Source organism: Ailuropoda melanoleuca, chromosome 4, assembly GCF_002007445.2.
Source record: "Ailuropoda melanoleuca isolate Jingjing chromosome 4, ASM200744v2, whole genome shotgun sequence".
In the NCBI taxonomy this organism is placed as follows: domain Eukaryota; kingdom Metazoa; phylum Chordata; class Mammalia; order Carnivora; family Ursidae; genus Ailuropoda; species Ailuropoda melanoleuca.
Window position 1 is genome coordinate 123,480,890 of NC_048221.1, and position 19,958 is coordinate 123,500,847.

At 52.7% G+C, this 19,958-nt stretch overlaps 2 protein-coding genes across 6 annotated transcripts in view; one reads left to right on the top strand and one right to left on the bottom strand.

Annotated features, from left to right (window-relative positions):
* The first annotated feature begins 1,302 nt into the window (after nt 1–1,302).
* Nucleotides 1,303–2,617, top strand: OST4 (oligosaccharyltransferase complex subunit 4, non-catalytic). Its single transcript, XM_002913779.4, has 3 exons — nt 1,303–1,459; nt 1,583–1,720; nt 2,387–2,617. The coding sequence occupies exon 2, from the start codon at nt 1,584–1,586 to the stop codon at nt 1,695–1,697; it is 114 nt and encodes a 37-aa protein (XP_002913825.1). The 5' UTR covers nt 1,303–1,459; nt 1,583; the 3' UTR covers nt 1,698–1,720; nt 2,387–2,617.
* A 148-nt stretch (nt 2,618–2,765) lies between these two features.
* Nucleotides 2,766–19,958, bottom strand: part of AGBL5 (ATP/GTP binding protein like 5) — a 19,948-nt gene continuing 2,755 nt past the window's right edge. For 2 of the 5 annotated variants that reach the window (XM_019808370.2, XM_034659761.1), the window contains exons 2-15: nt 18,660–18,919; nt 18,260–18,431; nt 17,782–17,945; nt 17,041–17,218; nt 16,603–16,781; nt 15,726–16,182; nt 15,049–15,218; nt 14,596–14,731; nt 13,739–13,941; nt 12,893–13,107; nt 5,522–5,677; nt 4,344–4,450; nt 3,387–3,517; nt 2,843–3,014 (exon numbers count right to left, since the gene is read on the bottom strand). In XM_019808370.2, the coding sequence (XP_019663929.2) occupies nt 2,843–3,014; nt 3,387–3,517; nt 4,344–4,450; nt 5,522–5,677; nt 12,893–13,107; nt 13,739–13,941; nt 14,596–14,731; nt 15,049–15,218; nt 15,726–16,182; nt 16,603–16,781; nt 17,041–17,218; nt 17,782–17,945; nt 18,260–18,431; nt 18,660–18,874 (2,655 nt within the window). In that variant the 5' untranslated portion in view covers nt 18,875–18,919. Of the gene's footprint in view, nt 3,015–3,386; nt 3,518–4,001; nt 4,049–4,343; nt 4,451–5,521; nt 5,678–12,892; nt 13,108–13,738; nt 13,942–14,595; nt 14,732–15,048; nt 15,219–15,725; nt 16,183–16,602; nt 16,782–17,040; nt 17,219–17,781; nt 17,946–18,259; nt 18,432–18,659; nt 18,920–19,604; nt 19,936–19,958 lie in introns of those variants that run through there. The other 3 variants (XM_019808365.2, XM_034659763.1, XM_034659762.1) reach the window with 3 other exon arrangements.

The following is a 19,958-nucleotide window of genomic DNA, read 5'->3' on the forward strand; positions in this document are numbered from 1 at the left end:
TTTTTTTTAAGATTTTATTTATTTATTCAACAGAGATAGAGATAGCCAGCGAGAGAGGGAACACAAGCAGGGGGAGTGGGAGAGGAAGAAGCAGGCTCATAGCAGAGGAGCCTGATGTGGGGCTCGATCCCACAATGCCGGGATCACGCCCTGAGCCGAAGGCAGACGCCCAACCGCTATGCCACCCAGGCGCCCCAATACACATAAAGCATCTTGAATCATGCCTGGCACATGGTAAATGTTTAGTAAGAGCTCTTATTTGTGTCAGGAAAAAGTGGGAACAGAAAGTCAGAGAAGTTGATTGTGGAAAAATTGGGGAGAGGCCTAGATGACTGGTTAAGAGCTTGGATTACAAGTTTTTGAGTAGGAGCTTGATAGGTCTTCAGAAAGAAGACATGGTGGGCAAGAGCCATGGGCAGGGTTTTAGGCACAAGGACGTTGGTTCCGGTTCTTCCTTTAAGTAATGTGACTACTGTGAACCAATGCCATGACTCCGCTAGAGGTCTGTTGGCTACTGTCTGAGGTGCCTTCGAAATTCTACACTGCAAAGTGATGCATCCCGGAAAAAGAAGGCTGTGGTTGCTCGGGGAATGCCCGGGTAATGAGGGGCCAGAGGAAGGGAGACATCACAGAAGATTCTGGGGTTTGAGCCAGGATGGGGAAGTCAAGATGAGGAATGGCTTTCGAAGAAGGATGACCTTAGTCTGGACATACTGAGTTTAAGATGAGAATAACATAGCTGGATGGCAATAAGTGTCCAGGAGATGGTCAGAGATGTGGGTCTTGCTTCTGAGAACCATTTGCAGGGTAATAGTTGGAAGCCATGAGAAAGGATGCCACCAACTCTTCAATGTGACTCTGTGTGATCTGCCTCTGAGGTCCTATGGCCCAGTATGTGATCTTGGTGGCTGGGAGAAATGTTGGCAAAAAGAAACGATGGTGAAAGTGAATGCTCGAATCCACAGAAATGGAAATGCATGGCTGCCCCTTAGGAGTGTGGGGACTGGCGCAAAGGGAGACTTGAAGGAAACAGTCCCAGGAGACCCTGATTGGAGAGCTGCTGTCGGTGGAAGGTTGCAGCGCTGTCCCTGGTCTCTGCATCAGGTCTAGGCCCTGGCCCTGGCAGGAAGCCACCGCACTTCAGGTTGCCCTGGCTGCTGCTGTGAGTTTTTTCTCAGATCTTGGCGCCCCGCCGGCCCCAGGCGCGCGTCCGCGGCTCGCCCGCCCCCTACGGCGGGCCTTCCCTCCGCAGCCCCGCCCGAGGCCCCGCCCGAGACCCCGCCCCTTACGATGTGCCGCGGGGAGCAGGCGAGACGGCGGGGCTAGAGAGCCCGTTCCGACCTACTGGCACGGCCGGAAGTGCCTGGTTTGGGCTTGCGCTCGCGCTACCAACTTCCGGGCCGGAACTCCTACCTGCGGCTAGTACGCAGACCGCCTCGCGGGGAGTCCGGCTGATCAGGTGAGAGGCACGCAAGCGCGCTCCTCAGCGCTTCGGCGGTGGCTGGTCCTGGGGGCGAGGACGGGTCCCGGCCTGGGCGAGGAGTGTGCGGGCCGCAGGCTCAGGCCCCCCTCTTCTCCGCAGGATGATCACAGACGTGCAGCTCGCCATCTTCGCCAACATGCTGGGCGTGTCGCTCTTCCTGCTTGTCGTTCTCTATCACTACGTGGCCGTCAACAATCCCAAGAAGCAGGAATGAAAGTGGCGCTTTCTCTGCCCCAGGTAACGGTCCGGGGCTTAGCGCCCAGCCCCCGGAGAGTGGAGTGGCTTGGCCGCGCCAGGCTCTGCAGGGTTCGAAACTTCAAATCAGAAAGTGTCGGGCCAACCATGGTACAGTCCAGAACTGAGCTCCTTTATCCGCGCACAGTAGGGAGAGCCTTGCAGTGCCCTGCCCTCTCCCCCTTAAACTGCTCCCTGCTAGAATGGGGTGAGTTTCCTAATTCTCCTCAGCCCCTGTCTTTATGGTACCCCGATGCCCAAGTTGGGGGTTTGGCTACAAGGAGGCACTGACACCGGTAGGAGTAAAGGTACTGAGGATGCCATCCAGGTATGAGGATTTGGGCTCTTAAGTAGTCCTCACTTCTCTAAAGTTGTTTAGACTTTTATTTAGGCAGAATTTGTGTGTGTGTGTGTGTGTGTGTGTGTGTGTGTGTGTGTGGTTGTAAAGATGTAGAATTCTATTTCCGTGTTCTGGGGCAAGGGGCACTGAGTTAGCAGTTGGCTACTGTAGACCCAAGTCCTAGGAAAAGGCGGGGGTGGGGGAACCTTAAGTGTGGGTCAAAAATGTAAAGGGGGGGACAGGGTGGATGAGAGTTGATGCCTGAAGGATTTCCCCAGACGAAAGCTGCAGCATTTTCCTTACCTCGGGTCTTTCCCCCTCTTTTCTAGGGTTCCAGGACATAGTCTGAGGCAAGATGGAGGGTATGAGGGGCCTTCACACTTCACTTCATCCCTCTACCCATCACAACATACAAAGCAACTACACCTGGATTTTTCCAAACAACTTTTATTTCCTCAAAGTCTTCCTTAACCCTATGGAACAAGAAGCTGCCACTGAGTAGGGCCCAGTACAGGGGTTTCTTTTCTACTCCCTCCCCCCAATATAAAAATATAGATATATTTTTTTGTGGTCCCCAAATCTTGTGCTGTGGAGGGAGGGATGGGGTAGCAGGTTCCTGCTTTGTCCTGTCTCAAGGTGATGCTCTGCGATGCCTCAGAACAGTGTGGCTGGCATTCCAAGGAGTTACGGTTGTCACATGGAATCAACAGCTGAGGGAGGGGACTAGCACATTTCTCACTGTGTTCCCATCTTGGGGCTATATACTGGGCGTGAAGGTTGAGGCATCAGACCCGGGGAGAGACAGTGAGTGGGGGAGATTTAGGGCCAAAACAAACCTCAGGTTGGCCCAAGGGCCCCCCGCTGTAACAAATCCGGGACTGGGAGTCAGATAGACTACAGGAAATAGGAGAAAAGGCAGGGGCAGAGCGGGGCCGTGGGGGCCCGGCCTGAGGCAGCCTGCAACAGAGAAGAGAGAGGAATCAGGGTTGTGAAAACTCTGCCCCTCTTCTGGTCTCTTCACCAGGGGCTGGGAGATGGGAGAGGTGAGATGGGTAAGGATAGAGAGGTTGAGCGTTGCACAGTGGGCTGATGCTGGAACGAGCCAGCTTCTGGGCCTTAGGCCCTAACAAGAAGTTGTTTTCTTGTCCCTTTGGAGGGAAGACTGAGGCCATGATGGGAAAAAAATCAGGGACAAGATTCTTAATGAAAGTACCTTTAGTCTTTTGGGGTCAGAGGGAGTAGGGAAGGGAGAAAATGATCCCGAATGGCAGAAATGGGAATGAAGGGCTAGAAGTGAGGTGGGGTGAGGGACTGGACCCAGGCGCTCACCCTGGTGCAGAGTGGGGTCCCGGCTCCGGCTCACTGCTTTCCCTGGTCCGGGGTATAGGGGATGTGGGGCCGGAAGAGCCGCTCATCCCTCTGCAAGTCGGCGGTGAGCCCTGGCCCAACCTGGGCCTAGCCTGTATGGATAGGGGGTGGGCTAAGAGGCTGGATTCTTCCATGAACTGTTTTGCTTCTGGGTTTGCTTCTAGAGTTTCCATATGTAAGAATGTAGTATAGAGGTCAACATGGGTATTGGGACCTTGAATTTCTTGGCACTGTCCCTGGCTGAGAAGGTAAGGCAGGATCATAGCTAGAGAATTCTTGGGTTCAGTCTATGACTTCAAGTCTTACTGAACCAGGGGAGGCAGAAGGATCCAGCATTTAACCTCCATGGTTGTATCATGGCTAACATCTGGCTAACTAGAGAAGCAGTGTATGGAACGTGGTTGCAGAATCCGTAGCTCTCCCTCAGAGCCTTCTGTGCCTCAGCCCGTGCCAGAGCAGCTTAGGTTTCACCCATCCAGTCTCTGCCTGTACCCAGCTTCAAGCAACTTAGCATGGGGATCTGGACTGGAGTTGGTGGCACAGCTGTTCTGAGGAGCAGCAACCAGACTGTGTTACCTGGGGAATCCGGGACCCCTCCTGGCGGGAACTCTCCTCGGGCAGGTCTGGGCAGAAAGAGAGGAGAAGCTAAGGGCAGGGGCAGGCAAAGCCAAAGCTAGCAGGCTGAGGTCGGGGTATATCTGGAAGGGACATGGGAAGCAAGCAAGGACCTGGCTGAAGGGACTGGGGGCACTGGACAGACAGAGGCACTCAGGCACGAGAGGAGCTTTCTGATATGGTTGAGGGGAGAGGCTGTAAAGCAGTGCTGAGCATTTCCCCTCCCACTACCCAGATGAACAGTGCCTTGCTGGGCTCTGCCAGACTTATTTTGCTGGGGGCTGGGGAAGACCCAAAACTTACCTGCAATCGTGTCCTGATACAGGGGATCCGAGGTCCTAGCAGCCCTTTCCCAATCACCATGACAGCCTCTGGCTTGTCCCCTGAGGACAGGAGTGAGCAGCTGCTCCCTAGGAAACAGGAAACATCAGGGTAGGCGACCATGGAGAAGAAGAGGTAACTTCCTTTACATCAGGTTTTCTCAGTATTGGCAATATTGACATTTTGGGCTGGATAATTCTTTGTTGTGGGGGGCTGTCTTGTGCACCGTAGAATGTTACGCAGCATTCTTGGCCTCTACCCGCTAGATAGCATTTCTTCCCCCACCCTGTCCCCACTGTAACAACCAGAAATGTCTTCAGACCTTGCCACATGTTCCCTAGTGGGCAAAATGGCCCCTGGTTGAGAAGCACGGCATGCTCTAGTCTGGTCCCAGGGCTGGAATAGCAACTTGGATCTTGAATCAGAGTCCACCAAACGGAACCATTCTGAATTTACAGACCTTAGAGCCTATCCCATCCAAATGAGTAAGTGTTTAAGGATCAAGTCAGTACCCAAGACTGGTCGACTGAGGGCTACCCATTGAAGAGAGTTGATAGGTTGGGAGTTACGAGCTCTGAGGGCGTTACACGATGTTGGACTGGAGTCTTACGACTCCTTCCCATTCAGTCCTTTACACCGCTGGGGGTATCACTTAAAAGGAGAGCAGGTGGCCTAGGTTTTACGTGGAAGACGTGGTTACACAGCATTTGCCATGATGACAGGTGAAAGGCCTCTGCCTTTTTTCATTCAGTTTTGTCGAATGTTGCCCAGCTCACGGAGTCAGGAAGCTCCAAGTAGCAGGTAGTTGGGTTGTTCAACTTTAAAAATGAGGATTAAGTGAGGTAACGTGCTTAGAGCAGTGCCTGCCACACGGCAGACACTCAGGAACTGGGAACTATTATTTTATCATACAAAGACGATTTCCAGCTTCCTGTGGAAGGGCATAGGTGCTTTAGGGATTTAGGACCATCCAGGAGGGTAGCTGATGCCCCTGGCGTGCGGAGGGCTGCATTACATCCAGTCAAGAGAGAAGGCCAGGTCAGGTGGCAAGGGAGTGGGAGGGACTGCTTTAAGCCTAGTAGAGAGCCTGGTCTATACTCTCCGTGGTAGGGAAGGAAGGAGGCTGGCCAACCCAGATTTCGCTGGCAGTGGGTACAGACCTGATACGCTGAATGCGCTGGGCAGCAGACAGGGGCCCGTGCTGTGTGAGGAGGCCGGGCTAGAACTAGTAGGATTTGGGGACGGGGCCAGGCTGCTTGAAGTAGGGCGATGGGTCAGTGGCTGCTGCCGCCGTCTCCTGTCCTGGCTTCGGGGCTCTGAGCGGAAGGGACATAGGAGATAAAAGGGCAAAATAAGCGAGGCCCTGGCACTGCACTGCCCCGCCGGCGCCCCCTGCTCAGAAGGTGCCAGTTCTCAAGCTTGTCATCACACCAGCACCCCCTTCAGAAGTAAATCTCACGTGGGTAGAAAGACGTCTGCCGTTTATTCCAGTTATCCAGGCCACAGCCAGCCCTCATCCGCCTGTCTGTGGCCAACCAACCTGCTCGCTCCCCGGTTCATTTCTGAACAGTTCGGTTCTCTTCAGGCACAGAAGTTATTGAGCTTGGCTTCTGGAACACGGCTCCCCTGGGTTCTCCTACCTCTAACCGTCCCTCTTCGTTTGCTCTTCCTGCCACCAAATACCAGTGCTCACGCCCCCCCCCCCAATCTATTCTTGGTCCCCTTCTGCTTTGTACCCTCTAAACTGTCAAGCTGCTCTCTGGCCCTTTCCCCGGAACTGCAGGTCAGCAGTCCACTGGCATTTCTACCTGGTAGTCTCTCATGACCCCGGCAAAACTCATCTTCTCCCATCCTGCCTTTTGTTCTCCTTATCTTGGTGAAAAATGGGCTAGAAACCTTGTTTCAGCTTGTGACTCCTCGCTTACATTTTGGTTTGTATTTAACCAAATCGGGAACACACTGCCTCTGCCATTGCTTGGATTTGCCTCCATTCTCCCTCGCCATGGCCCCTGTCCAGATACAGGTCTTTATCTCTCTTATCAGGCTTTTGAAAAAAAATTCCCTGTTGGTCGCCCTAGCTTGAATCTCTTCCCTTTTACAATCCATCTTTCACACTGGTGCTGGAAATTATTCCAAAACCTAAACCTGACCAAAAATCATTTGGTTCAGGCCAGGGGGAGATAATTGAAGGTCTTTTAAAAGATAAATCTCAACCTTTTAACGTGGCCTTCGGAGCTCCACCCGCTGTGGTTCCAGTCTGCCCATCCTTGGTAGGATGCTGACTCGATCCTTCATGCCCTCTGCCATAGCCCCTGCGGCTGCTAGCCCTGTGTTCCTCTGCAACGTCCGTTTCCTCTTCTAGTCTAACTTTCATGTCCCATCTCAGATGTCACCTTGGCGAAGCCTCCTTGACCATCACAGGTGGAACTGACTGTTCCCCTTCCCTCATTGTCTTTTGTTCACTTGGCTACTAACTGTTTATGGGTTTTGTCTCCTTTATGAAATAAGTTAGTACAGGTAAAGTACTTACGATAGTGCCTGGCATATAGTATTCAGGAAATCTTAACTAGTGTTCTACTTGAAACTTGAATCTCTTGAGGATAGAGACTTTGTCTTTTCTAGTCTATATATCCCGGTGCCTACAAAATTCTGCCTAGAAAACCAGAGACTTTAGTAAAGGTTTCGTTTTCCTGGAGAGCAGACACCTACTATAGACCATGGGCTGCCTCGGTAATCTCTCTGAGCGTAAGGACATAGGCTTACACCCTGGGTGGCAGCTCGCTCTCTGGTCCACTCCTCGTTCCTAAAGCCTCACTGCTACGAGTTCTGAGAGCTGACAGTGGCTGCACTGGGTAGGGAGGCTTTCGGGTTTGGCAGGTCCTTCCTTATCACAGAGGGACAGCAGGTGCCAACATGCTCTTAGACCAAATGGGCTGTTAACCTTCATGGAGCTGAATTCAGTGGCAGTCCCAGGATTTCAGTGGCCCCTAACAAAGCAACATGTATTAGATGGAAATCACCTCTAATTCAGGAAGCAGGTGACAATTAACTTGTCCAGCTCTACTGAGCAGTAGCCAGCAGTGACAAGGCTACTTTTGGAAGTCCCAAACCAGATTTTAAAAAATTGATACTTATATGAATAAGGAATAGAAAAAAGGGAGAGATTTCAGGACAGAAGCTACTTGAGCTTTGAGAAGTTTGTTGAGAGGCTGGGTACCGGCTACAGCCAAGAGCCAAAAATAACCAGACCTGTCAACTATACGTCAATAAACAACAACGACAACAAACAGACCGTAGGGACCTAGTAAGAGGTGACACAGCAGTAAAAGACAACAGAAGTCAGAGACTCATGGACACAGTCAAATAACCCGAGTGTTACCCACCACCAGTGACTTAGCAATACTGTAGACCCCAGACCTGGGTAATTCTGTGGTAAAACAGTGATATCAGGGTGATGTCCAAATGACAGTGCATAATAGGCAAAAATGAACCTGAACGTGATCAAGGATGGAAATAGTTTCTAGAGGATCTGAGGAGTACCTATACACAAGGGTATGCTGATTTCATGTTAAAGGATGGAACCTCACCCACCCCAGGAAAGGTAAGAAAGAGCAAGTAAGAAAGCGAGTGAAAGCCTTTGGGACATTTGGAGGTTGTAGCAAGAACTGAGAAGCATTCAGGAGAGTATGAAGCAAAACAGGCATAGGATGTGGAAACTGTCAGTGTGAAGGTAGGTATTCTGGGAGAGAGACTATGGATACAACTCAAGAATTCTGCCCCTGATGAGAGTTTAAGGATGGGAGACCAGTCTGGTTTAGGAGAGAGGCCTAATATGGAAAGGATAAGGCATTTAAAGATAGCATTTTAACTCTCACTTAGACGGTTTTAAAACCTGGCCAGGCCTGCCTGTTAACTTGGCAGGGTGAGCACACAGCCCCGTTTCTCATGTTTTGACTTCTGGCCCCTGGTATATAATCCAGGCCTACTCAGTCCCCACTGAGACGATTTAAGGGAGGAGCCCCAGCTCTGTTATTTCTTGGTTCTAAGCTATAGAGGCAGTGGCTTAAGGCTGAGTGCAGAGTGATACGTGAATCAGTTTTGCTTCCGGAAGCAGGGAGACTGTATTTTTATGGTCATCAGCCGGAGACTGCATTTGGAGTGGTAGGATTTCCTGGGGCGAGGGTCTGAGGTAGAGGCGGACGGCCCGCACCAGTGCAGGAGTCAGAATGGATGTTCGAAAGGTCTCATGACTTCGAGGAGCAGTTATCTGACTTGGGCCTGGGTCTGGCATCATCCACCCGAGACCTCTTTGGAACTGTCCCTCCGTGCAGCACCCTAGATCTTACTGAGTCGTTGGCATGATCGCAGACCTCACTGATGCCCCCTTAAGGGTAGAAAGGTGAGACCAGCATTGATTGGGCTCCCCACTTCGTTCCTTGTATTCATTCAACAAGTATTTGCTGATCATTTAATAAGTGCTAGGTGCCAAGGGAAAAAATAGGTGTGTTAGGAGACCTGTCGTGCCCTCAAATAAGCTTTAATCTGCCCTTCACCACAAAACTTGTCTGCAGCAGGAAAAGTGAAAGGGTGGTGCTGGAGCCATTCTTCCTGTGTCCTCTGCCTCGCTCTCCAGAGGCGCCTCCACTTACCATGGGGCTTGAGCTGCTCGCAGCCTGTAGGCTGAGCCACAGCACGGCAGAGGCCAGGATAGAGTTCTAGGAGCGGCAGGTGGAAGGGCCAGAGCTGGGAGGGAGGGCAGTGGCAGTGGAAGGATGCCGGCTGACAGGCTCCACTTTGACACAGCCTCTTTTCTTTTACCGCAATGGCCCGCCGTTATGGAGAGAGACTTGCCCGAGTCCAGGGCTAGGAGGAAGCACGTAGGGTACACAGCGTGAGGAGGCCTCGGCCCCACCCTGAGCCCTGGGTGCCCACTGGCCTCACCTTAGCCCTATGCCCTGCAGGACTGACAGGAGAAGCGGTAACTTATCCACTCTCCCCCCAGCAGGCCTGCCTTCGAGCTGTATTTGCACCTCCTTTTGCACGAGCATCTTGCAGGCGTTGGGCTTCCCTGACTCAGTCATGGACTAGCTATTTCCATGAGCTCGCCCTCCTCGGCAGCAAGGGCGGCTGCTAGTGCCGTGTGCACTTCTGCGCCTGTTGGATTGGAGCCTGACTGCAGAGCCGGGAAGGTGCTGCTCAGGACCTGTTTTGGAGCTGGGGGAACCAGGTAAAGCAGCTCCCGGCACTGTGGTGGTGGGGTCAGGGCTTCCTCGGATGCTCTTGAAGCCTTCTGTCCCAGGAACATTCGCCTTCACCCAAGTTGCTTTACACGGCCTTCTGAAATGTCACCCTCCAGCCTTGAGGATAGAACCTGCCACACTGGTTCCCTGAACCTCTGCTTTGAGCTTCTGGCTGGCTGCCTAGATCTTTTCTGAAGTATTCTGGAGAGCACAATCTCATGCTGTTTTAGCCAATAATGGATAGTCATGAATTAAATGTATAGTTAAGTGTGATATGATTTTTATACAGTAGTGGGAAATTTCTCATAAATTTACAAGTCAGGAGAAAATCCTTTGTCAAATCACAGTCTCGGTTTTGGGTTTGGAAAGTATAGCTGCTTTACAGTTAGGTCTCCGAGACAGGGGAGTTGTGTTCTTCCTATCTTGGAAGACAGAGTATGCCTGGGTGTGGCAGGGGCCAAAGAGCCAGATGTGTGGAGCCAGGAAGTAGCACAAAGCTCCAGGACAGATCAACTAGGCGACGTTGTTTTTCCGAGGGTTGGTTGAAGAAGCCCAGTCCGGATACCACAGTCTGCATTGCAGGTCCCTATCCTAAGCCAGGCCTGGTCTCCTATCCTGGAGGCCTCTCAGGGGTTTTAGGAGATGAAGCAGCAAAAATTGTAGCACCCGGAGTCAAGATTCCAGCACTCTGACCTTTCACCTCCTTAGAGTATTCCTGTTTGGTCTCATTAGTAATACCCTTCTCAACCCTCTATGACTTTAGAGACATAGTTTCTCAGCTCTTACAAATACTGACGCAGGTCCCCAGGTGTCTCTTACTTGAGCCAGCTCTTTTTTTTCTGCTTCTTAGTTCATTCCCCTGGGGGGACATCGCTTCTCACTTGTTTTACCTGCGTGTGTGGATGACGCCTAGAGCCAACCTTGCTGTCACCTTTTCTGCATGCTGACTCTTTTTTTTTGCCTGCAGGACATCTCCATATAGATAGCGCACGACATCCAAGCATGTCTAGAATAAACAAACTCAACATTTTTTCTTCCAATGTCTTAACATCACCATGACTCTTTCCTTTGGCCGATAGCCTTGAAGCTCTTAGTTTGCCTTTCTTCCACCATCACTGAACCCTGCCACCTCTATTTCTGATACATATATTCATCTCTCCTTTCCGGACCCTGGCACAGCCATTAGTCATCTCGTGTACAAACTGTGGCAAGGATTCCCCACCCCCTGCCTGCCCAATGCGTACAGTTCACAGGCTGTTCTTCCATAAATCTTTTGTTCTCATCATTCTCTGAAGCACACAGTCGTTGCCGTATGTCTCAGTTAACTCATAATCTTTCTTTTCAAGACATTTTAACTTCTTCCTCCTACTTCTCTTCACCTGATTTCTGTGCTGAAGGGCTTGGCCCTTTGAGCCAGCGAGATATGTCTGCTTCTTGTTCTCTCTACGCAGCAGTGCTGCTCCTGGCTACCGTTCTCATCTCTGGAATGTTTTTATCAGGCCATATGCTACCATCCATTCTTCAAAACCATTTCTCAACTGAACGTTCTTTGGCTAATTACTCTTGAGTTTATCTACGACAGTGGCTCCCCAAGTCCCCTGTGTTTATAATGAGTGCGTGCTTTTATGCTCTGTTGACTGTCTGTTTTAGGTCTGTTTCCTGTAAGGAAATCCTTAGTACTGAATAGGCACCTTTTCTCTTAGTTATCTGGGGGAAGTACCAGAGACAGAATACATGTCCCTCACTGAAGGCGCTTCGTACAGCACTCTGCATTGGGGTGGGGATGGGCGTGACAGTAAAATACTGATTAAAAACTGCCTAGAATCCTCCAGGGAGGAGCTGGACCTAGAGAGGACTCCTTCCTATTTCTCTTTTGTAGTCAGGGAAGGGGAATCTAGGACGCTGACATTCCTTCCCAGGAACTATGAGTGAAGAGGTATGAGAGGCTGACAAAAAAGAAAGGGGAAAAAAAAAAAAACAGGGAAAAGGAAAAGAAATTAGAGGAAGTTTGAATAGTAAGAAGCTTGAGTAATGCTGCCACTAAGAGCTGTGAAATCCTGGACAAGTCCCCCTTCCACAGCCTCCGTTTTCTCACCAGAAAAATGGGAACACCATCCACCCGAGAGGTCCTTGTGAGGATCAAATGAAATATATATGTGATACTGTTTTGTTCACTGTTTAATGCTATTGAAATACACGGCGTTAGTATTACTTTAATACCGTCCTTCAAACACAGTGTACAAAAGCGTCCTGTACCAGCAATGGGAGGATCTCCAAGAATGGGGCTTGGAACATGAGCAGGGGTAAATGTGTTGCTTATCAGGGATAAACCGTCTTACTGGTCAAAGCTGCTCTCTCCCCTGTGCTGCTGTACCCAGTGCAGATTTCCATACCCACTGGCCCAGTGCGTGCTTCTGGTCTGCACCAGGGAAGCGCTAACGAGGACGAGTGCAGAACTCTTAGCTCCAGCTGATAAGCCTCCATCTCTGGCAAGATTTCTCCAGCCCAGAGGCCATGAACAATACTGCTTTGGGGGTTAGTGTACTTCTAGAAGTGGCAACACGGCAGTCTCTCCCCACCAAAGTCTGAGTCACTCCCAAGGAATGGCTCCATAGGCCTTCCTCTTCTTTTTCCCTAAAAGCCCATCTGTTTCTGTTACACATTTGAACCCAGCATCTCTTATCAGGCAGGGTCTCCTCGAGCCAAGCCTAGGGGTCCCGATGCACCACTGAGCAGCTGTGGCCACTGCTGGAAGGGCCCAGACTGTAGTAAGTCTCAGACAAGCTGTCTGTAGTTCTTCCATTTTTTGTTGGAAGAGCTGGAATCCTTCCGATGCCACTTTCTGAACAGGCTCTGAAGCCAGGAACAATTTCATCCCACAGAGACCTGGGCTGGGGGTCTCCAGCTCTACAGTGCCACGGCTGGCTTCGTGAGGACATTTCACTACAGTGCTCCCAACGAGACAGACTGACCCCGGCCCTGCCGTGGAGGCTCCTCACTTCCATATGGCCCTGCTTCAGCTAGTGTTTTATCCTTGGGAAGCCCCCTGCTTCCCAGCAAGTGCCGAAGCCCAGGTGCCCAGGCCTCCCGCCCGGGCCACACCACTCCTCCTCTGGAGCTTGTGGTGCAGGGAACACCAAGGTCGCAGGAGAGGCTGCAGATTCTGCTATAAACTAATTTTATTGATTGACCCCTTGGTCCCAGCCAAGTGCGTATCTTCAAGCTCTCACTTCCCCCAGCAATGCCCCAAACAACTGAACACCTGTTGCAGGGGCTCCCAGACTGGCTTACCTCTGACAGGGCCCAGCACCCGGTGGCTGACCTTTTGAGTGCTAGAGCCCAGGCCTGGCAGCCCTGTAGGCCGACTGCCATGAAAAGGAAAGCTGGGGGAGTTCTTCATCTGTGGAGAGTTTTGTTGGCTGCTGCTGCTGCCCCCGGCACTTGTGCCGGTGCTAAAACTGCGTGCCCGGCTCAGGGGATTTTCAGAGCAGGAAACAGGCAAGCCGCTGCAAAGAAGCAGAGGCCGGTTAACCGCAGGTCGGGGAAGTCGTGTCCCAAGGCTTTCCCCAGGGTCTGGTGCTCAGGAAGGCACCTCTGGGGGGACAGGCACAGGGACTCATTGCAAGGGAGAAGGGAGGAATCTGTGTCCACGGATGCGGTATCTGCCCCGGGGCACACCAGCTGATCTCAGAATGCCTACGACCCCTTGTTCACACATAGCTGGTCCTGCAGAAAGCATACTAAGAGCTATAGGGCTGTCTCTGGGCAGCTTTAACTCTCAGTGAATTCCCCTCTTATTCCCTCGGTGCTGGCCCTGGGAACCCTGACTTGTCCCCGACCGCTGGAAGCCAAGACCTTGCCCCCACCTTCACTGCAATTATATTTAATTTTGTGCAGGGCTCTGAGCAGGGAATCCCCTGGCCTGGTTTTCAGATGCCTAGGGTCTGTAGCTCCAGGTAAAAGGGAAGAGGATCCCATTTTCAAAAAATGCATTAATCTTACCAATTTTAACTTACTCTGAAAATATTCACCATGTGGTCCTTTTGGGTAGGGAAGGAACACAAATCCCTTGGAACTCCTTGCCCTTGAGCCCTGTTCCACCTTCATACCGTCTCCTCCCTCACCCTGTGGTCTTACCTGTTGCTTCTGGGTGGCGTCCGAGAGCCTCTCTTCTTGTTGACGGCCCCGCTCACGGTGCTGCTCAGGCCTCGGCTGCTGCGCACGTGTTTTAGCATCCAGGCACGCAGGTTCGTGAGGCTGCTGTGCTCCGACAGCACGATCCGGGGCCACGGGTTGCACTCTGCCATGTCCAGAGCGGCGATGGCCATAGCTCGTCCCACCTGCGGGGTGGTCCAGGGGACTCGGCATCTGGGGCTTCCGGCCCAGGCTGCTTGTTGGGGTGGGTCGCACAGCACCGTGGAAGGGAAGGAGAGGCCAGGCCTCAAATTTTCTCAGTGGGTACCCCAAATTTTGTGCCAGGGTTGTTTATCTCGGCAGATTTAAAGCTGTTCCCTAGACTGCTGCTCATTTGGGGGCCCTCATCCTTTACGGGCAAGAGGAGGTGTGCTTTCCGGCTAGCCCCAGGAAGGAATTCTCCTAGCAGAAGGTGCTTTGATCTCTTCTATAACCTGCAGCTCTTTCTGCTTCTCTTATGTGCCCTAGGACCCCAGGGGTCATCAAGACCAGTGTACAGGCGATGCTTTTAAGCCCAGAAGTGAACAACCCAGTAGGAGGAGGAAGACGAGCTCAGAGGCAAAGAATGTGACTCAGCTGTGCCGGGGACTGTCTGCAGTATGGGGTTAGAAACAGTGCCCGCTCACCCTCTGATACCATCACAGCCACGGCCTGCCCTTTAGGTTAGCTGAGAACAATAACCCCGGGGTGAGATGATGACAGCGGTGAGCCTCTCTTCAGAGGACCTGAGTCAGGCCGCAGGAGCGAAGGCCTTCCAGACTTGGAGTTCCCCTTTCCCCATGTATCCCATGTATCCATACCTGCTCGAAGAGCTCCACAGTGTATCTGGAGGGGAAGGCCGGAGGGGGAGGGGGGCTGGCACGCCCGTTGTCATGGCAGGCGGCAGGGATGCTGTTCACGGAGCGCCCAGTGTTGTAGTTGCATTCAAGTGTGTAGCTAAGACACAGAGACCTTTATTAGTGTCCTGCCTGGACACTCAGGACAGAACCACGGGGAGCGGCCTCGGTGATCTAAAGAGGCATCACTTGGAAAAAAGTGGATACGAACAAAGTGCTAAGCCCTAACCTCAGCACAGCACGGCGTACCCAGCAGGTCCTCAGAAGACAGAGTCCTGGACTACAGACAGGGGCGCTAATAATGAGCCTGTCTCTTGGGAGGGCCTGGGCCGCCTCCCGCTCCTCAGACAGCCGAGACGGGGAGGTGGTTTCTTTAGGGAAGGTACCTCATCGGCTACAGCCCAGCTTCCAGCCAACCTGTGGATGATCCCTGAGGCTTTGTAGATCGCAACCCGGCCGCTGCCCTCCTTTGACTGGCCGTCTCTGCGGTCTCGGGCGTACATGTTCTTCTCTGAGAAATTGCAGCCCTGGAAGTCGAAGTGTGCTGAGTTCAAGGAGATGAGCTTTGGATACAGCATATTTTCCACCTGTTTGGGGGAAGAAAAAGGCAACTCAGGAGAGACAGACAGAAGGGAGGAACGCACAAGGAAGCGATGGCAAGCAGGGGGCCGTGTGACTAAACCCACGGCAGATCCCATTCCAACCATGAGCAGTAGGCGGCGTTCCTGAATTCTCACCGCATGCCTGACTTACTTCCAGGTGTTGGAAAGGTACAAATCCGCCTCTTTTTAAGCTGTTAGCTTCTTCTCTCCAATCATGCAAACTTTTCCCTTCCCCCTGGTTTCCCAAACTCTAGAATAAAGACTCTAATGCTGACAGCTTGACCTTCGTTCAAAGGTCATGATGTAATGACTGAGACACAAAGCCCCAGTGCCACCCCTTCTCGGCCCTTCGAAGCCTGTCTGGAGGTAGGATACCTCTTGCAGCCGCGGGCCCTGCCGCCAAAAGTCCACCTTTCCTCTGTCCGTGGCCTACGCTCTATCTCCCGACCTGTCCCAGTCCCCGCACTCCCATGACACTCCGGGGGTCCCTACCTGGGTGCTCTCGTCACTAAAGCTGTTGCCATACATGAAGCAGCCCCTTTTGGAAGCGTGTCCGTGCAGGTCCACATAGTAAGCGACACCGCTCTCTTTCGGGGGGATGGTGTCGGGGGCTGGCTGCTCAGCGTCCACACACTGCTGTGGCATAAGCCACACGCCACTGGCCTTCTGCTCCGCTGGTCTGGTCTGTGTCCAGTCTTCAGGGCTGTCCCCGTCAGATGTGTGCCCAAGGTGAGCCTCATTTCGGAGGTGGTTGGCTTTCTCGAGGTCGGAAAGGGGCGCGTCCGGAGGGAGACAGGGACTGTGCTGGTGCTCAGAGGGACTCTGGGGGTGCAGACGGGAGTGCACGTGGTGGTAGAGAAGCACAGCTTTGGCCCCATAGATGGCTGGGTGCAGGGCTGCGTCAGGCTTCAGGTACTGACGGTTCAGATTCACTCCACGTGAGTCTGTGCTGTAGGAGGACAGGGACTGCAGCAGGTTCGAGAGGCTAGGCCAGTGGGGGAGACGTGAGCGTGGATGAAAGGGAGCCCGTGGGGGATGGACTTATAAAATGGGAGACTCAGGCTGCATGAAGAAGGCAAGCATTGAGGACAGGCCCTTTTCCTGATCGGCTGTCAGCCCTACCTCAGAGACCTAAGAGGGCTCCCTGCACCCAGCACAACCTGCGGTTATTCTAACTACTCCTTCCAGAGAGTGCCACGAGATGTGCCACCTTCCTTCTCTGGTCACTGGACAAGGAGACGGGCTTGCCCTTGTTCGGTGCAAGAGGACTGTCATATAGGAGAAGTTAAAGGAGAGGCTCTCACAGTATTTCACTGGGATGGAGGAGGGGGACTGGGAATAATCCTGAGAGGGTGGGGAGGCTTCTTACCGGTAGTGGCCCCGGACCACACCGTCGGGGTTCAACATGGGAATCAGCTTAAAGACAAAGAGGCGACGCAGGGTTTGGGCCCGGGGGTCATCAGGTCGAAGGATGAAGTCCAGAAAGCCATTGAAGACAAAGCTAGATGGAGTCTCCCCAGGGTGTACCCTACTGCTTAAGAAGAATATCTGAGGTGGAGAGGAGAGCGGTCATTAGGCCGGTTACTCTATAGGTCCACTCTAACAGGATATGGGGGGGGGGTGGGCAGGAATAGCCACTGGATTTCCAGCTGGCTGAGTCTGCAAGTGGAGTGGGAGTGGCCATGCTTGCCTCCCAATGCAGGCTAAGGCTGTGGCCAGGATGCCCAGAGATAGCGTGCCTTAAGCTGTTAGCAGGGTCTGCGGCTAAGGAAAGGCCAAGGTACTATCTCTAGGCTTTCCCACTCACCCTCTTGCCTGTGAAACAGAATGGTCGGGGGGTGCCGGTATCAGGAAATAGCTGCTCTAGACGGGGCTCCCGATCTTCTCGAAGCCCATGGCAGGAAGTGATGGTTAGCAGATCTACACGAAGTCCATCCAGAGAATAGCAAAGGATCTCCCGGTGGTAATAGATAGTATCCAGGGGACTGCGGGGACAAAAATCATTAAGCCAGGAGAAGTCCCTAAAGCCCTAACAAGAGGGGAGCCTCATCGCCAGCCTAGGATTTGTAGGATCTGGTCTTTTACCTTAACCTTTGGGACCTTGTAGTCCCTCACGATGTTAAATGAGGCTGAAGATTTAGGTGGTCTGCACGGCTAGCATGCAGAGTACAGGACAGGATAAACTTACTGTTTTCTCCCCAGTTTATGGCTCCCTAGGATAGATGCTTTGTGTGCACGGTTGCCCTCTGTTGGGACAGAAAAAAAGGTGTGCTGGGCAACGGTAGTGCTAAGTTCTGGATAACTGATGGGAGCTGAGACATTAAGAGGCTTGAACTGGGCAGGTGGATGAGTGGAATGTAGGTGGTGGTACGGTGAGATCAAGGTCACACACACACATATTTATCAGAGGTACCCAAAGTCCCACATTCTGTACAGAAAAAAGAACTGGTGATGTTTCTGGTTCAGGGCTCCTGGGGCAAGTTCCAGAAGCAGCAGAGGTGCTGTCTGCTCCGGGACTGTGTGGCAGGAGTAAAGGTGGGGTCGGCACCTGCTATGGGTAGGGTGGTTCTCCAGAAAGCGCTGGTCTAGCTGGTTTAGCAAATCCTGGCAGTCACTGTAGGAGAACGGGTAGCAGAAGGCGAAGAAGGTGGTGGCCCCACGGCCCTCCACGAAACGGTGAACAAAGGATAACACAAACTGCGTCTCTGTCATCTGAGGAGCAGAGGAGAAAGAGGGAGGGACCGTTGGTGTGAGAACTAAGACCCTACTGGGATCGCCAGGAACTGACCTTACCCCCTCACACAGTGACCAACTTCCCTCCCTCTGGGACTTTCCATATGACAGGCGGCTCCTTCTAGGCTTCCTAAGGCAGGGGCTTATCTTGGATTCCAGCTAGCACTGGCGGGGAAGCGGACACCAAAACCTTGTGTGCCGCCTGCCCTGTACTCCGGATCGAGGCTAGCTCCTTTTTTCTGTCCCTTCTACTTTTAGTACCCGTCTGTCTTTCCTCCTCAAGGAGAACTTACCTCAAACGTGGGCCGATCTCGAATGCGTTCCCAGCGCGGCCGGGTGGGCAGTGTGCGCACAAAGGGGGCCATGCCCTGGGAATACAGTTTGCTTTGCTTATTCATGTTCATAATGTTGATCTTGATGAGTTTCCCTGGCGTTCCTCCCCGGACACTGAAGTAGAACCACGACCTGCGGGCCGGAGGAGAAACAGGTCACCGGGTACCGAGGGTTGGAGACAGGGTACGTGGGACGGCTGGAGCAAGCGGAGTTGGGAAAGGCCTCTTCAGTAAGGAGGCGGCAAGGAGAGACGGAGGAGAGTAGGGAGAGGGAGGGCAGTGATGGTGGGAACTGTGAGTCAGAGATCTGGAGACACGGACATCTCTCCTCTTCTTCCACCCTCCACTTCTTTCCTCTTACCTGTTTCCATTCTCAAATTCTGTTTCGGCACAGTCTGGTCGGGTCCACACGTTGAACTCGTAGTCAGGGGAAGAGGCAATGCTGCTGAATGGGGCCGACGCCCCAGCTGCTCCTCCTTCCCCATCGCCGGACACAGAGTCCACCTTCTCCACGTGGGCTAGGTTCCCTGAATCAAAGCGAGAACTGAACAGCAGGCCCCCACAGCGCAGCTCCATGGTGAGGCTGGGAAAGCATCCTCCTGCCCACTCTGGCCCTGAGAGCTGGGGAAAAATGGGGGCGGGGGGTGTAAGAAGGAGAGGAAGAAAAAGGAAAACAAGTTTTTTTGGGTATCTCCTGATAAATGAGAGCTGTTCTTAGGGAGTGCTCTAAGAAGCAACAGGCTCTTTCCACCTCAGAAAAGGTAGAAGTGGCCTTCTGCCAAAGGCTAAGAGAAAGCAGTATTCTGTCCCCACGCTAAGAGTTTATAACTGACCTAAAAGGACCTCATTTTACAACAGCTTGGCTATTCCAAAATGAAAGCACTCAATGGCTTAACTGTGTTGAGAAATGCTAGATTCTAAAGATTTCTGCAGCCCAAAGGTTAGAGAATAACATTAGGTCAGATTTCCCACACCTAGCCCAGATACACCCACCACAACACATGGCCATCTTGAAGGATGGGCCTTTCTGGATCTCTGGTTCCTAGACTGGCTCCCCACTCTCCAGCAGAGCAAAGCCGAGAGAACCAAGTTCCAAGTTTCTAAGTTTAAGTGGGCAGCTGCTTCTCTCCACTCCTCTGTCCTCACAAGTACTAACCAGGTATTCGGTCTGTTGCTCCCCTGAGCCCTGGAAGGGCGGGTTCTTTCTTTTTTTTTTTCGTTACTACCTTATGCCATTATGAAAGAAAACTAGAGAACTGCGGCCTTTGCCAAGACAAAAGAAACTGGGCAGAAGCCACCTGCTCACCTGGAGACTGTAGCTCAATTCCAGTTAGGACATGGGTCTGTTTCCAGCCCCCTCCCGCCCTGCAAAGCACTGGAGTCCCTGAAAGAGCTAGGCTGGCAGTAGTTGTGGGTGAGTGATGGGTATTCTGAGCACCCCTAAAAAAGTGGCTGGTAGACACCCACTTGGGGGCAAGGGGTGGCTTCTCGATCCTCGACTCCGACAGACCCTTGCCTCACACTGACCGAGCTCGCCCAGGACAGGGTGGGGTTCGGAGGCATGGAGGGGCGAGACAGTCTCACACTCGAGGCAGGGACTGGGGGTCAGAGGTGCGGCCACGGGCGTGGGGGTGGGGCCGGGGAGGCCCGGGCCGGGGGG

Bases quoted from the DNA above. Each gene is read 5' to 3' on its own strand.
- OST4 (XM_002913779.4), top strand. From the start codon at position 1,584: ATGATCACAGACGTGCAGCTCGCCATCTTCGCCAACATGCTGGGCGTG.